General features: G+C 40.7%; 1 protein-coding gene across 1 annotated transcript in view; it reads right to left on the bottom strand.

Moving 5' to 3' along the window:
- Positions 1-1,021: 1,021 nt before the first annotated feature.
- Positions 1,022-16,908, bottom strand: part of cog6 (component of oligomeric golgi complex 6) — a 55,710-nt gene continuing 39,823 nt past the window's right edge. Inside the window, exons 16-19 of the mRNA XM_080427929.1 lie at positions 15,580-15,687; positions 7,815-7,868; positions 6,234-6,313; positions 1,022-1,421 (exon numbers count right to left, since the gene is read on the bottom strand). Coding sequence (XP_080284055.1) covers positions 1,274-1,421; positions 6,234-6,313; positions 7,815-7,868; positions 15,580-15,687 — 390 coding nt within the window. The 3' untranslated portion in view covers positions 1,022-1,273. The remainder of the gene's footprint in view (positions 1,422-6,233; positions 6,314-7,814; positions 7,869-15,579; positions 15,688-16,908) is intronic.

The raw sequence follows: 16,908 nt of genomic DNA, 5'->3' as shown, positions 1-16,908 counted from the left end.
TATATATATATATATATATATATATATATATATATATACACACATATACACACTGTATACGAATTAATTAAGTAAAGTACATACTGTATCAGTGTTTCTCAACTGGCGGGTCATGACCTAAATGTGCGTCATGAGACATTCTCAGTGAGTCCTGTACTATGAATAGGGAGGGTGTGATAACAATGTGTGATTGACTACAATGGATCATGACTTCAGGGTGAAGGTAGAATGTGGCTGCCAAGCCAGATGTATACTGTACTAGAGTTCTCAACAGGCCTTAACTGGGCCGGCCCGAACAATTACCATAATGTCAGGCCCCAAAACCCCAAAAGGTGTAATTGTGTGCTTAATGTCCTCAAAGTCACGCATCCAATAAGCTTTGAACTGAGCAAATTGGACCTTCCGTTTCAGAGATAAAACTCAAACATCGAAAAACAGCAAAAGTGGCCATTTTCAAGAGGTGTTTTTTTATAACACTGGCTCGGAAGGTCGGACGGCGACAAACTAGATACCTGAGTAAAGTTCACTTTGAGCTGCATCCAACATATCCACTGCCATTTCCGTCTGCTTTACCGTTCGGCCGCTAGGGGCAGTTGAAATTTATTTTTGGGGGGTAATATAATTTTAAAAAAAATATTTTTTAGCCTACATTTTCGTCCCGGACGGGGCCGAAAATGTCGGGTCGGTCGGGGTAGGGTCGGGTTCGGGCAGAATTTGAGAACTCTATACTGTACTCCTGGACCAATATGTAGCCATACAGAATCCACACAGAACATTTAAGGGTCTCTAAGGAGACTTTTGGTGCTATAAATAAGAGCAGCCTTATAAATGGTTCTATGTATATGTAGATTCTAGAACCATTCTCCAAAAAAGGATCTATGTAGAATCTACATAGATCCTTTTTTGAGGCCACCTATGAAATTAGACAAAGAACCGGAAAGAGTGACAAGTTGAAGAGAAGCCAGACACAGGGGTTCTATGTCCCTACAAAATATCTCCCAAAGAACCAAATAATAGTTTGTTTTTCCTTTTTTTTATATGTACATTCATGTTGTTATACAAATATTTTACATGCCACTTTTTCCTAAGCCTTGGGACAGACCAGGCCTAGTGTTTTCAATGTGTGAGATAAGGCAAATGAATTACAGATAATTTGCCGGTGTGGAGGTCTTATGTACAACAGTGTTTCTCAACAAAAAAAAGAAGGAGAACCACCGGTTGAAGTGTTAAATGAACAGTCAGGATGTTTGCAGTGTGATGATGATGATGTCTCTCAGGACAGCAGGGACTGAACCTGCTGTGGGGACCTGGGGACCAGGTTGTCCGTGTCCTTGTATCCGTTGTCGGGGGTGGTCACAGCCTTGTACACATCTGCATACGCCCTGCACACCAGCTCTGTGGACTGCCGGAAGATCTGCTCCCTGCAAAGTCACACCACATCGTTTACTACTACTACTACTACTACTACTCAGTGGTGGAAGAAGTACTCAAATGTTTTACTTAACCCTTTAAGACCTGAGGCGATTCTTTAAAAAAAACTAAATCCTAAGAGTTTTTTGAAAAAAAATCTTAAACATTTTTTTTCAAGATTTTTCAAAAATAGCAGATCTACAAGCTCGTAGCGCGGCACTCGGTGCCGCGCTACGAGCTTGTATATCTGCTATTTTTGAATAGCCATAGAAATCTAAAGTGACACAGATGCGTTCCAGGTATTAATGGGTTTAAGTAAAAGTAGCAATATCACAATATAAAAATTCTCCGTTACAAGTAAAGGCCGGTGATCAATATGTTACTTGAGTAAAAGTACAAAAGTCTTGGCATCTAAATATGCTTAAAGAACCAAAAGTAAAAGTACTAAAATGTTTGAGAATAGCAGATCTACAAGCTCACAGCGCGTTGCATTGTGAGCTTGTAGATCGGCTATTTTCAAATAGCCTAATGTATAAAATAGGGCTAAAGCGGTTAATGTATGTTTTATAATATAATGATTTATATCTGCAAAGTAACTCGTAACTAAAGTTTTCAAATAATTGTAGTGGAGTAAAAGTACAATATTTGCCTCTGCGATGTAGTGGAGTAGAAGTAAAAGTATTGACAATTGGAAATACTCCAGTAAAGTAAAAATACCTCAAAATTGTACTAAAGTACAGTACTTGAGTAAATGTACTTAGTTACTTTCCACCACTGCTACTAATACTGATAAGACAGCTCTGTGGACCTCCGGAAGATCTGCTCCCTGCAAAGTCATACCACATCATAATGATAATAATACTAATCGCTGCTGAAACCTCCTATCTCCATATTCTAACTTTTTGTGTTTTTTCGTAAATTAATGCCCTACTTGATCATCCTACAACGTCACACAAACGCATCAAAAGTAGCAGATCTGCAAGCTCAAAACGCGGCGCGAAGCGTCACGTTTTGAGCTTGATGATCTGCTACGTTTGATGCGTTTGAATTTGAATCCTGAAAAGAAACCGTTTTGAACATACTGTATGGAGGTTTCCAACCGACAGAGACGTAATACTACTACTACTACCACTGAGAAGACTCGCTTATTATCTCAATGATTAATTTCATAGCTTTTTTTATGTGTCCCCCTGCTCTCATAGCTTTCTGCTCATTTGTGTTTTTTTATGCTTTTATGACCGTTCTTTTTTGTGTAAAGCACTTTGAGTTGCATTTTGTGTATGAAAGGTACCATTAATAATAACAACAATAATAATACCTCAGAATGATATACTGTAGTGCTTTTCTAAGCTCTTTTGAAGAGGCAGGTTTTGAGGGGAGCTTTGAAGGATGGGTGGGTGTGGGGCCTCGTACGGCATGTTCGGCGGCAACATTTGTATTAACCACTTAAGTATAATCATGCACCGTATGCATACTGTTCTTTGTATTATTTGATTTGAACGGTGTGCCTTCCTGTTATTTTTGCTCTGTGTGATCTGTGTTCCTTTCTTCTCATCTCTTTCTCTATCCTAGCACTTCCTGTAACTGCAATGTTGAGAGCTTGCACACAAACAAAAGAATTTCACCCACTGTTTTACACCTGTAATGCTGCGACTAAGAGTGACAATAAAGATTTGGATTGCTACTTGGGCGTACAACAGTGTTGTGTGTGTAAGACAATCTACAAGCTCACAAAACATTACATCGTGATGCGTTCTGAGCTTGTAGGTCGGCTATTTTCGCTGCATGACACCGGCATATGACAGAGTATAAATTATCAAGCAGGCCTAGGCTATTTTGGAGCATTTTCGCCCATAATGACGCGCCCAACACAGGGTCGCCAGGATTTATGTAGTTAAAAGGTGCAAACCAAAGAAAACAATATTTAGTACAATTATCAAGACAAAAAAACAACAATAGCAATGAATGAAGCGAGACCCTTATCCTGTATCATAGAGGATGTGTATATCCCAGTCTTATCCATGGCCCTGTATCTTTATTTGTATAATGAAACAAACATCTTCATCCCCCTATATCAATGGTTATCAAATTTTAACTTCCCTTAATTCTGACAGTATAGAAATGGAACCATTTAGACCCCACTAAAGGAACCCAGAGAGTCCTTGGAATCCACTTTGAGAACCACTTCCCTATAATCACACACATTTGCAGGTTCTTTCATCTGTGTGAAAGTGTGCAGTATTGTTCTACTGTATGTTGGTACACATTTTCTGTGAAGCACATTGAGTTTTCCCTGCTTGACTTTTTGGAGTCCAAGTCACAGAGCTATAAACACTTTCCCAGGATTACTCACCAAGCAAGAGTTGAAAATAACTGTGAGACGCAACTGTAAGAATTTGTTCTCACTAGTCACTAGATCGTTTTTCTTTTTTTGCACAGACCATTGCATTGCCACCCCCACCCCCATCTGCTGTACCAAAGCAAGGAGCAGCACTGTGTGGTGGTACACACTGCCATCTATGGATACACTTCACATGCATGGATTACAGCTAAATGAAATCTCACGGCTGAATTTTCTTTTAATGGCCAAGTCCTAATGTGCGATTTGTGAAACACCACGAGCGCTGTTTCCTGAAAATGAACACAATATGTACAATTAGGGTTAGGGTGTTTTAGTAATATTGCTCCTGCTGTTCTACATGCTGCAAACCAGGTGAATAAATCACCGATTGAGGCTTTAACCTGTGCTTTTATGAAATATCCAAGACCATTAGGGTTTTATGGAACATGCTTCTGAGCATATTGCTAGTTTGACCACTTAAAATGCTCTTAAAATAATAACTGCTTGCTGCATAACATGCTGCCATAGAAGAATCCAAATGACTGAAATCAGTCATGACGACTGAGAACTTTAATCCATGCAGATGACAGGTGCTCAAACAGCAAAACCCTAATAGGGTTTTAATTTTTTTTCAAATTAAGGGATCACTTCCTGTGATGACAGATACTGTACTATGAATCAGATGTATTTGTCACATGACTGCTGTAGAGGTGTAAATCAGTGGGGGACATTGGTTTCACGGTATATATAGTACCTTTATTAGAAGGATAACCCCTTGAGATGTGTCATCTCGTTTTCGAGAGGGTTCATTCTCACCCTACACTGCATCCTAACCAAAAGCTTCACATCGTCTTCCTATACGTCTCAAAGCTTGGCCTAACATCATGGGACGGGTCTCTGCATAGGAATATCTGAGGACCTGGGGTGGGGTGGGGGGGGGGGGGGCACTTAGTCAGCCGGTAATGTTGAAAAACAGGTTTAAAGGAAATTCTCCGGAGATCCATTGTTTTAATTGGCCCACAGAGGGCCGACCTGTCTCTAGTGCATTACTGAAAGAAAACGCCTTCCTGACAATGAATGCAACGTGGACAGTTGGGTCTGAAACGAGATCTCAATTACGGTTTGGTTAGTTTTTTCCGTGTATCTATCACCAAGGAGCGGCGAGAGAGGGGGGAGAAAGAGAGAGAGAGAGAGAGAGAGAGAGAGAGAGAGAGAGAGAGAGAGAGAGAGAGAGAGAGAGAGAGAGAGAGAGAGAGAGAGAGAGAGAGAGAGAGAGAATAGAATGAAGTTTTACAGATGGGGAGGTTCAGGGAAAACGGGTCATCAGCGCTGGCAATGTGTCCATTAATAGAGAGCATTAACCTGAGTGCTCCTGCAGCAAAGTTGCCCTTCCCAGTAAAAATGTGACTCACACAATACAGCCTTTGCAGGAAAACAAGCCCAAAGTCGCTTATAATAAGTGCCAGTGGACATGACAACACTGAGCACAACATGTAGGGACCTAATGGAGCCTGGACATTGCAACGTTCAATACCTGAATATTTACGCTCATTTAGCCTCTTTCACAATATTACCTAGATGCACGTTTTCTTCAACAGCCACATTAGCCAGTGCTGCACAATTCATTTAAAAGTATATATTTAGTTAGAATTGCATTATTTCGGGCAGACGGGAACAGAGCAAAATAAACAAACTAAACAACCAGCATTGTAACAAATAAATTAAAAAATAAATGTTGTGAAGGGAAATGACAAACACGTGATAAGCTTCCTGTGCAAGACTTTTAAGGGGCGTAATTAAAGGTAGGGTAAGTGATATTTTTGGGTTAAAACAAAAATGATTTTGTTAAAAGGTTAAAGCACTATATTCTAATAGTAATAATTGCTATAGAGTGTTTGTTCAGTAACAGGAGTCTCTCCGTCTCTCCAGCTCTTTGATAAACAGAAAATACATTTCCCGGTAGGTGTCAAAATCTCAGCCAATCAGGAGAAAGTACCCATTTTTAAGCTTCATTTTTATAGTGTTCCAGTTCCAATTTTGCCTGCTCATTTCTTAGTGTCATCACTTCCAATTTCACTTGTTTAATCTATATCGTGATTGAGTTCTCTATCCTGATTGGATAAAATTGGAAATGAAACTGAAACTGAAACGAAAATGCATGTTCTGTTTTATAAAGAGCTGGAGAGACAAGGAGACTCCTTTTACTGAACAAACACTCTATAGCAATGAGTACTATCAGAATATAGAGCTATTTAACACTTATTTTAACCAAAGCAAATCACTTACCCTACCTTTAACCCATTAAAAGCACAGGAAAGCATCTGTCAATTTCAATTTTTGCATATACAAGCTCACAGCTTGTATATCAAACATTCTTTCAAGAATCGTGAACGTTTGAGAACTACTGGTTCAGAAGAAGGCATCTGTAGAATTCTGGTGAAGGATGTGGTTAAATTGTTAACATAAATGAAGTGGAACTCACTTGATAGCTGCACTGAGCAGGAAGTTGAGCTGCGGCATCACCAGGGTGTCTGGAGATGACAAGTACCTGTCAAACTGCACCTGAGAGATGAGAACCAAGGCACAGTACAGCCATCAGCTGGAAGCTAGAGCAGTGGTGTAAAGTAACCAAGTACATTTACTCAAGTACTGCACTGCAATTTTGGAGGTATTTTTTACTTTAGTGGAGTTTTTCCAATGTTCAATACTTTTACTTCTTCTCCACTACATATCTGAGGAAAGTATTGTACTTTTACTCCACTACAATTATTTGAAAACTTTTGTTACTAGTTACTTTGTAGTTTGGGATTATTACTAAACATTAACCACTTACAAGCTCACAATGCGTCGCGATCGCATTGTGAAGATCGGCTTTTTCAAAAGATCTTTTATACATTTTGAAGTTGTGAAATGGAATATTCTGCACAAAATGACTGTGTACTTTTGTACTTTTGTACTTTTGGTACTTATGATACAAAACTTTTGTACTTTTACTCAAGTACATTTTTAATTCTGGACTTTTACTTGTAACAGAGTATTTCTACATTGCAGTATTGATACTTTTTACTTAAATAAAACATTTGAGTACTTTTTCCACCACTGAGCTAGAGACACCGTTACGCATGATGTGGCAACACATACAGAGGGCAGGCCGGTCAAGTGGTGAAATCAGGGTAAAAAGGCAGGGCTGCACGATGAGACTTCAAATCAATATCCCAATTATTTAAACTTTTTGCCTTTTTAAATAGTGAAGACGGTAGATCAACAGGCTCATGTAGATCGGCTTTTTTCACAATTAGAATTTGTTCTTGTCGATTTGTTCGTTCGATTCGGAATGCAAAACAAATGTCATTTTTCTTTTATAATAATCGATATACCATATTAACTCATTCACTGCCACTGACGTAAAAAAATATTTTTTTTCCGATTACCAATACTGCCAACGACGTAAAAAACGTATTTAAAAAAAAAAAAAAATCTCACACAGAACCCAAGATATCGTGATCCGAAGATTTGCTGCTCCATTCACTTCCTGGTTAAATTATTACTTAAAAATCCTGTATCTCGGGGCGTCCGCTGGCCTGGCGGTCCAGGCGCATACCACATAAACTGGTAATCTAGCATGACAGCGTGTCGCGGGTTCAACTCCCGTTCCCGACGACCTTTGCTGTATGTCTCACCCCCCATCTGTCTCCCCATTTCCTGTCAGCCTACTGTCCTGTCCAAATAAAGGCATAAAAGCCCCCAAAAATATCGTAACAAAAAAAAAGAAGTCCTGTATCTCGGCTCCTGTGTACTTTTCTTTTTACTATGTATTTTTGGCCGAGACATGTTGTTTTCAAAGGCGCATAAAAGCGAACGGGGAGGTCGCGATGACATTTCGATCGATCATGCTGGAGATAAATATTCTGTGACTACTTCAAAAGGTAAAAAAATCGGAAAAATCGCTGGCAGTGGGTGCACGCAGCCAGAAATAAGTCTGGCAGTGAAAGAGTTAAAAAAAGTTAAAGGGGTCAGCTGCCTACATAAGGCGAGGCAAGAGCGCACCAGGTAAAGAGCTTACCATGGCTGTTTTCAGAGAGGCGGTGTCCATGCTGGGGAGGTTGGAGAGTGGACCCTGGAAACAAAGAGGAACAAAGAGCTCTGGTGGTAAGGCTACTTCTTGGCCTCAAACATACGACCCATCTAACCCCTGCTCATTTTGCTAGGGTTGGATGGCAACTTGTCCACAATCACAACACCAGAGGCCAGCTCCACTGATCATGTTCAACACAGATTTGGCACAAACAAGGGAAAGAACTCTTTCTCATGCTATGCAACAAAAATGTGGAATGCCCTACCTAAAGGTGTAAAAGGAGTGCCTTTACTCTATGAGAACCCTACTCTCTTTCAAAACTGACCTAAAAGAACATCTTCAGGAGGCTGCAATTCCAAACTGGCCCCTGTCAAAGTCTTAGCCTAACCCCCCCCCCTCCTCGAACTGTTTATTGTACATATTTCTTGTTTTTCATACCAGTAACCTGTAAGCTGATTGTATGACATCCTGCATAGTAGTGTATATCTGTCGGTCTTCTTAAATGTCATCATGATTTCAGTGCGTGGGGATCTCATTTTAAATAACCTTTAGTGACCAGTACACAAGTGTCCAGTAACTGGTCATTGTGACCCTTCCAGATATCTATGTGTCATCATCCTTAATATAGCTACTAACTAGTCTGTAGTCTGTCTGACCAGTGTCTGAGTATTTACTCAGATACATAATATGAATCTTGCATATCACTGCGTAGTATAGAAATTCATCATAACCATCTGATTCTGAGCAGCCGAAAAGGCAGCAGAAAGGAATTTCCCCCACATGATTAATAACCCCCCCCCCCCCCATTTGCGACGAGTTGTAAGCTTGTAGATCTGCTACTTTCAGCAAAGATATTTAGTGTTGCAGGGATGGGGGGGCCTTGTAGAGCCCTTGAGAATCCAGTCAACTATAGTCAACTACTGTAAGTATAGGGTTTGACTCGTTAAAAGTATAAATACAGTAGCCATCATTACTGGCAGCCCACGGTAGATAATATTTTACCACTTTAAGACATGTGCCGGTCAAATCAATATAATTGCACAAGTAATTTCATAGGAAATTGTGCAAGAACAAAATAGTCTACACTCGCAAGCCAGAATGACCCAATTATAGTGAGCAGGTTGGGTTTTCTGAATCGACGTTGAAGGTCACAAATTGGGTCTTGCGGGAATTGAAACGGTGAGATTCTGATTACAGAGTGGTCTCTAAAAACAAGGAATTGGTGTGGTCTCTAAAAACAAGGAATTGGTGTGGTCTCTAAAAACAAGGAATTGGTGTGTCAACGGTGTAGTGGTTAAGAAGCTAGCCTCTGGAACTACGCCTGCCTGGGGAAAATCCCACCAGTTTATTTGAGACTACAGTGTACCTCTCAGATTTCCTACTACAGTATCTGCCTCAAGATTCAAGATCCAATATTTCTATTGTTACATCTTAAGTATGAGTAGCCTGGTAAACCCTCCCTCCGGAAATCTCATTTCCATTTGATTCGGAATCAAATGGAAATGAGATTTCCGGAGGGAGGGTTTACCAGGCTAAAGTATGAGTACACAACAGTCTTTTTTGTTCCTTTTTTGTTTTGGTTCTGCAACATTATAACAGCAATGTCATGGTATGACGGTGCTGTGTGTATGGTTCCTACTTATAAATTATTATCCATCTTTGTTGTGGGCAGTACAGTTCTCATACCAGGCCATGAAACCGGTCAGGATGCTCTCAGAGGTGCCTCTGTAGAAGGACCTCGGGCCCTATGCCAAACTCTTCTAAGCTTTCTCTACTCTCTGTCTCTCCTACACTGTCTTCCTCTAAGCTTTCCTACTGTCTCCGTCTCCTATACCGTCTCCCTCTCATCTGTCCTGCTGTATAAATCAAGAAAAAAAAAAGTACAAAAAAAAACGAGTGGGCCGTCTAGTCACCACACTTTCTTGCTCACCTCACCTGCCAGTGAGCAGCCCCTACCGGGAGGACAGCGTAGAGCCTCCGTCCAACTCCTTCCGCCCAACACTCCGTGCTGACAGACGCTGACCCCTGCCCGTAGGAGTACGTGCAGCGACAAATATCACCCTCCCCCGCCCGGCTTCCCTCCCCCGGCCAATTGTGTTCGTATAGAGCGTCGCAGTTCCCGCCCACTTCCTGTTTTTTTTGGTGCCGGAAGAAAAAACTCAATGCATTTTTCCATTGACATTTCCAAAAATATTTATATCTATTAATTTAAGCCTCGAATCAAGCCATCACGAGATGACATGAATCATGACCATAAAACGTTTTTTTCTGTGATTTTTTTTTATTTTATATTTAATTATATGATATACTATATTTAATAAATACCCTTTGTTTTGCCGTTTTCAACAAAAAGAAATCACAGAATCAAACGTTTATGGTCATGATTCATGTCATGTCATGATGGCTTGATTCGAGGCTTAAATTAATAGATATAAATATTTTTGGAAATGTCAATGGAAAAATGCATTGAGTTTTTTCTTCCGGCACCAAAAAAAACAGGAAGTGGGCGGGAACTGCGACGCTCTATAGACCAGGGGTGGGCAACTTTGATGATGGAGAGGGCCACTATATTTCCACTATCACTCCACAGGGCCACATTGCATATACTGTCAGAAGGCAGACACCTCTTATCTCCATATTTAAACTTTTTGTCGTAAATTAATGCCGTACTTCGCCATTCTTTCTCACACAAAAGTAGCAACAATAGCCGATCTAGCTCAAAACGCGTCGCAGCGTCGCGCTGCGACGCGTTTTGAGCTTGTAGATCTGCTATTTTTGCTACTTTTTTTATTTTGCTATTTTTGCTATTTTTGAATTGGAATCCTGTTTTTCTTTTTGCTATTTTTGAATGGGAATCCTGAAAAGTAACATTTTTTATCATGTTCAACACAGATTTGGCACAAACAAAGGGAAAGAACTCTTTCTCATGCTATGCAACAAAAATGTGGAATGCCCTACCTGAAGGTGTAAAGGAGTGCCTTTACTCTATGAGAGAACCCTACTCTCTTTCAAAACTGACCTAAAAGAACATCTTCAGGAGGCTGCAATTCCAAACTGGCCCCTGTCAAAGTCTTAGCCTAAACCCCCCCCCCCCCTCCTCGAACTGTTTATTGTACATATTTCTTGTTTTTCATACCAGTAACCTGTAAGCTGATAGTATGACGTCCTGCATAGTAGTGTATATCTGTCTGTCTTCTTAAATGTCATCATGATTTCAGGGCGTGGGGATCTCATTTTAAATAACCTTTAGTGACCAGTGCACAAGTGTCCAGTAACTGGTCATTGTGACCCTTCCAGATATCTATGTGTCATCATCCTTAAAGGAGGAGTTCACCCACAAAATGACTTATTTTCTGTCAATTACACACCCCATGAAGCCTTGATTTCATGGATTTATTTTTGTTTTTGTGGCATTCCTAAGACAATAATTTGATGACCGTGTGTATTTCCGGTAGGAGACACTTTGTGTCTCCTACCGGATACACTAGCCGGTAGGAGACAGGAATCAAATTATTAGCTTAGGAATGCGACAAAAACAAAAAAGAGGATTCAAGGCTTCATAGCGTGTGCAATTGATAGAAAATAAGTCATTTTTTGGGTGAACTCCTCCTTTAATATAGCTACTAACTAGTCTATAGTCTGTCTGACCAGTGTCTGAGTATTTACTCAGATACATAATATGAATCTTGCATATCACTGCGTAGTATAGAAATTCATCATAACCATCTGATTCTGAGCAGCCGAAAAGGCAGCAGAAAGGAATTTCCCCCACATGATTAATAACCCCCCCCCCCCATTTGCGACGAGTTGTAAGCTTGTAGATCTGCTACTTTCAGCAAAGATATTTAGTGTTGCAGGGATGGGGGGGCCTAGTAGAGCCCTTGAGAATCCAGTCAACTATAGTCAACTACTGTAAGTATAGGGTTTGACTCGGCAGCCCACGGTAGAAACGCGTCGCAGCGCGGCGCGTTTTGAGCCTGTAGATCTGCTATTTTTGCTATTTTTGAATTGGAATCCTGTTTTTCTTTTTGCTATTTTTGAATGAGAATCCTGAAAAGTAACATTTTTATTTAATTTTAAATGCATTTATTTATACTTATGTTAACTTCATGAACTTAAATACAAATGCATTGGACATAAAAAAGACAATAGAATTTGTATACTAGTCATTAAGCTACTAATATAGACTGAAGCAATTAAAGCGGGTCATGTTTGCATGTTTGGAATTGTAACAGACGAAATCAACAATATGTGAGTATTCCGATATTAACCTAAGGGCCGCATTAAGTGAAGGTGGGGGCCGCATGTAGCCCCCGGGCCGCCAGTTGCCCCTGTATGGTATTAGACGCTCCACAAAGCCTGATGCACGTCTCCACACACTGCACACTCTTGAAGCAAAAAAAAGATCACAGGCTTTTACATTCACACAATGATCTTCTTTTCTTCTCTCTGCACTGATCGAGATGGGTCACAGCACACTGCTCAGCCATGCTCTGAGAGCTATAGAGCTGTTAGACAAGATGCTAATTAAGGGCAGCCAATGTGGCAATGCAGACGAGAGAGAACCAAAAACAAACAACTTCAAAAACACAAAGATATTGTATAAGGTCACGGAGGACGCTAACAGAGCGTAAGAATGCATCGTCATGGCCGGCAATCAGTGTTGGGCGCGCTGTGTCCCCACACGACCCAGAGCTCAGGGGCTGACATGGTAAACCACAAAACTATGGTTTTCACTCATACCAATGGTACAACACACACACGCACACGCACACATACACACACAGAGCACAAAAGTTACAATTATTAGCTAATAATCTACTGAGTATATTATGCCATTAAGACCTGAGGCCAATTCTACAAATGTCTTCTAAATCAGTAGTTCTTAAAAACTTTCAAGATCTTTCAAAAATGTAAAAAAAAATAGCAGATGTAAAAGCTCGCAGTGCGACACAAAGTGACACGCTGTGAGCTTGTATATCTGCTATTTTTTAATAACCAATGCTAAAATCTAAAATGACACATGCTTTCCCGGTTTTAACACATTTGCATGCCAATCGCGTAGATCTATCTAATGGATGATTTAATTTAATTTCATTATGCACTTGTCCCTCATAATGTGTTTTGTTGTTTTGGAATTCATGCAGAACACAGACAGAATCATTCAACAATCAACGTAGACTACTCGGCGATGGCCCAAGTTCATGAACAAACATAATAATAAAGATAAAATATTTTTTTACAGAATGAAAAAAATGTCTTCCTCATCTTTCTCCATGGATTGCTTCCTGGGTTTTCTGGCACAGATCTTTGGTGAGAGCCGAGACGTTTTCAAGGCAGTAACTAAAGCCTCACTGGAGGCAAAACGTGTCTGAAATAGCGGCAGCGGCATTCATTAACTCACTGCGGCTGTGCTCATTTACATCATCAGTCTTAGTAAATAAACCGCTAAATTGAAAACATGCGGCGATGCAGACATATGTGGTCCCGGCGGTAATTTGCGGCATAGTAAATAAGCCCCCAGATGTTTCCTATTGGGTTTAGGTCTGACTGTGATGGCCCTCTTCAGTTCATGGACCCACTTCTGTTGCTTTCAGCCCCGCCAGTGGGGGGTGGGGGGGGGGGCATCTAATGATGGTCTATGTCAGTCGGTCGGCCCAACATTTTGGTCCCAAACAACGGGCCTCATTTATCAAACTTGCTCAGACAGACCACAAAATGGGTGTACGTCGTAGGGTCATCTCAACGCAATTCTCTGCATTTATCAATCTGTTGTCAATATGACGTGAGCGTAGCCAACGATCAAATCTCACGTAAAGTCTCAGCTTGTGTACACAAATGGTGTCATCGTAGACGTAGACTATGTGGTGCAACTTATTCACTTAAGCAGCAACTTCTCACTAAAAAGTATGTAACCTATCTAACCTAATCCGAACGTAAATAGGTACCCTTGCCATTTGAGGGACTGATAAGGCAGTGGTTCTCTAACTTTTTTGTGTCAAGGACCCCCAGACTGATATGTATTTTGGCCGCGGACCCCCATCTGAAAACGTATTGTGCCAGGGACCTCCAGAAGCAAAGTTTTTAGTTAAAAATTATCGCTTTTTAAAAAAAAAATACACACACACACACACACACGGGCCCCACCCCCACCCCCCCCCCCCACACACACACACACTGCAAAATAAAAGCAGATATACAAGCTCATAGGGCAGCACGAAGAGACGCGCTATGAGCTTGTATATCTGCTACTTTTGAATAGCCAAAGTATAAAATATGGTTAAAGTGGTTAAAATTATTGTGATGCTGTATTAACCAATTTAGCTGGGGACCCCCCTGGTACACCAGAAGGACCCCCCCCCCCCCACAAGGACCCCTGACCCCACTTTGCTAAGGGACCTCATGCTGTGGCCTCTCGCAACACCCTTGGGCCAAAATGTCAATTTTGCACACATGATAAGGTCTAATAAGACTGCAGGATGAACACTGACATACGGCCTTTCCTCTGGTGCCTCCTTCTGTGAACATACAGTATATTTGGTTGATTCCTTAAGACTTATCAATAAAATGTCACCAGTATATACTAATTTATATATATATATAACTATCACAATAAGATAAGACAGAAGGAAAGCGGAGAGCGATAGACCGTAGGAAAGGTGAGAGGGAGACATAGTAGGAAAGCTGAGACGAAGACAGCGTAGGAGAGACAGACAGCAGTAAAGCTGAGACGAAGACAGCCTAGGAGAGACAGACAGTAGGAAAGCTGAGACGAAGACAGCGTAGGAGAGACAGACAGCAGTAAAGCTGAGACGAAGACAGCCTAGGAGAGACAGACAGTAGGAAAGCTGAGAGGGAGACAGTGTAGGAGAGACAGACAGTAGGAAAGCTGAGACGAAGACAGCCTAGGAGAGACAGACAGTAGGAAAGCTGAGAAGAAGACAGCGTAGGAGAGACAGACAGTAGGAAAGCTGAGACGAAGACAGCGTAGGAGAGACAGACAGTAGGAAAGCTGAGAAGAAGACAGCGTAGGAGAGACAGAAAGTAGGAAAGCTGAGACGAGGACAGCGTAGGAGACTAGAGACACAGGAGAGACTAGGTGGGTGTTGGTACCATGCCAGTGGGAGTGCATGTGTGGTTACATTATCATCTAATGGACCCAAAAATGTGATACATCTTTAAAAAAAAAAAGATTTGACCTCTCCATGTTTCTCTCTCAAGTGAAACCTGGACAGAAAAGCTATCTCTTATGTAAGCCTCCTGGCCCCTGGTAACCATAGCAATAGCTATTCTAAAGCCTTGTAAACAGCTCTGGCTGACCTAGTAAAGTAGACCATTAGGGGACCTGAGCACCGCTGAGCACAGACTAAATGCACAGTTCTTATACGTGCACTTGAGTGAGCACGAGCAAACAATGCAAGTGCTGCACGTGCGTGTGTCTGTGTGTACGTGTACTTGTATTACTATACGGCTAAATGTACCCACAAGTATAATAATAATTTGAGGCTGAACACTAGATATTTGAGTAACATTTTCCTGGTCCTCACAAAACAAAATGGATGTTTTATGGTTAAAAAGATTTTTCTTTCTTCCACAAGTATAGTATTACAAACATACGTGTTGTGTGTGTGTGTGTGTGTGTGTGTGTGTGTGTGTGTGTGTGTGTGTGTGTGTGTGTGTGTGTGTGTGTGTGTGTGTGTGTGTGTGTGTGTGTGTGTGTGTGTGTGTGTGTGTGCGCGCGTGTGTGTGTTACCGGCTCTGCGCTGTGCTGCTGGACACAGCCGTAGATGTAGCTCAGTCCAGCCCTGGTCAGGACATAAGAGGCCTGCTCATTGACCATGGTGTCGAGGTGGGCCTCGATCTGCAACACAGAGGCAAGGTTATTATAGTATAACGAAAACTAACGAAATAACGAAAACTAAAATAGAATTATTTATTTCGTTGACTGAACTAAATAAAAACTACAATAAAAAGATACAAAAAAACTAACTGAAACTGCATTGTGTGTTTACTAGGGGTGTGCCGATGCCCTTGGTTTTCGTTTGTGGCTGGTTGGTGGTTCATCTGTAACTGAATACATTTTTAAATGCTATCCTTTGTTAAGCTTTTATTACACAATACTTACCTTTTCAATCCTGCACCTGACAAATAACTCCCAAGTATAAAAATATGAAACTAACACAAACTATTAGCATTTTCTAAAATTAAAAAAATTAAAAAAAACTACCAAATCAGCTCTGAAAACTAATTAACTGAATAGATTTTTCTTTAATTAAAAACAAACTAAAACGAAATAAAAATGAAAAATAAAAAACTATTACCGTATAAGAGTTTACAGTTTACAGTTTAGGCATTTAGCAGACGTTCTTAATCCAGAGCGACTTACAGTAAGCAGGGACACAAGATAATACATCATAATACATCATAATACACATAATAAATCAAATGCATAAATAGAGTAATCTAATAATAAAGTAATACATAAGTAAACCAAGAAACTAATAATAACTAATGCATACGTAAACCAAGAACCTATCATCAGCCTACATTGAAACTATAGCCTTGCACAGAGGTGGAGGGACGCGGTTCAGTGCCCCCCCCGGTAGCAGCAGTAGTAGCACAGCAGCATTGTGCGCCAAAAACACTTGTGCCTAACCAATTCAAACCGGGAAAGCATCTCTGTCATTTTAAGATTTCTCTGCCTATTCAAAAAATTACAGATATACAAGCGAAATGTTTTAATCGTGAAAATGTGTGTAAATCTTTGTATATATATTTTTTAAAGCGAACATTTGTAACTCAAATCTTTGCTTCTGGGGGGTTCTACAAAATGTCTTCTAAATCCTAACAGTTTTTTTAAACTTTTAGGAAACTTAGGTTGCTATAATATCAGTGGCGCTCAAACGTTTTCATGTCAAGGACCCCCCAAAATGATATGTATATGGCCGCGGACTCCCCTCCCCCCCCCCCCCCCCCCCCAGATGCAAAGATCTGAGTCACAAATTCAAAAATAGCAGAACTAAGCTCGTAGCGCTCGTAGCGCTATGAGCTTGTAGATCTGCTATTTTTGGAATAGCCAAAG

The sequence above is a fragment of the Gymnoscopelus braueri genome (assembly GCF_963280865.1).
Source record: "Gymnoscopelus braueri genome assembly, chromosome: 5".
Taxonomy (NCBI): Eukaryota; Metazoa; Chordata; class Actinopteri; order Myctophiformes; family Myctophidae; genus Gymnoscopelus; species Gymnoscopelus braueri.
Note: the sequence above shows the minus strand (reverse complement) of the source record. Positions and strands in the feature narration are given on the sequence as shown.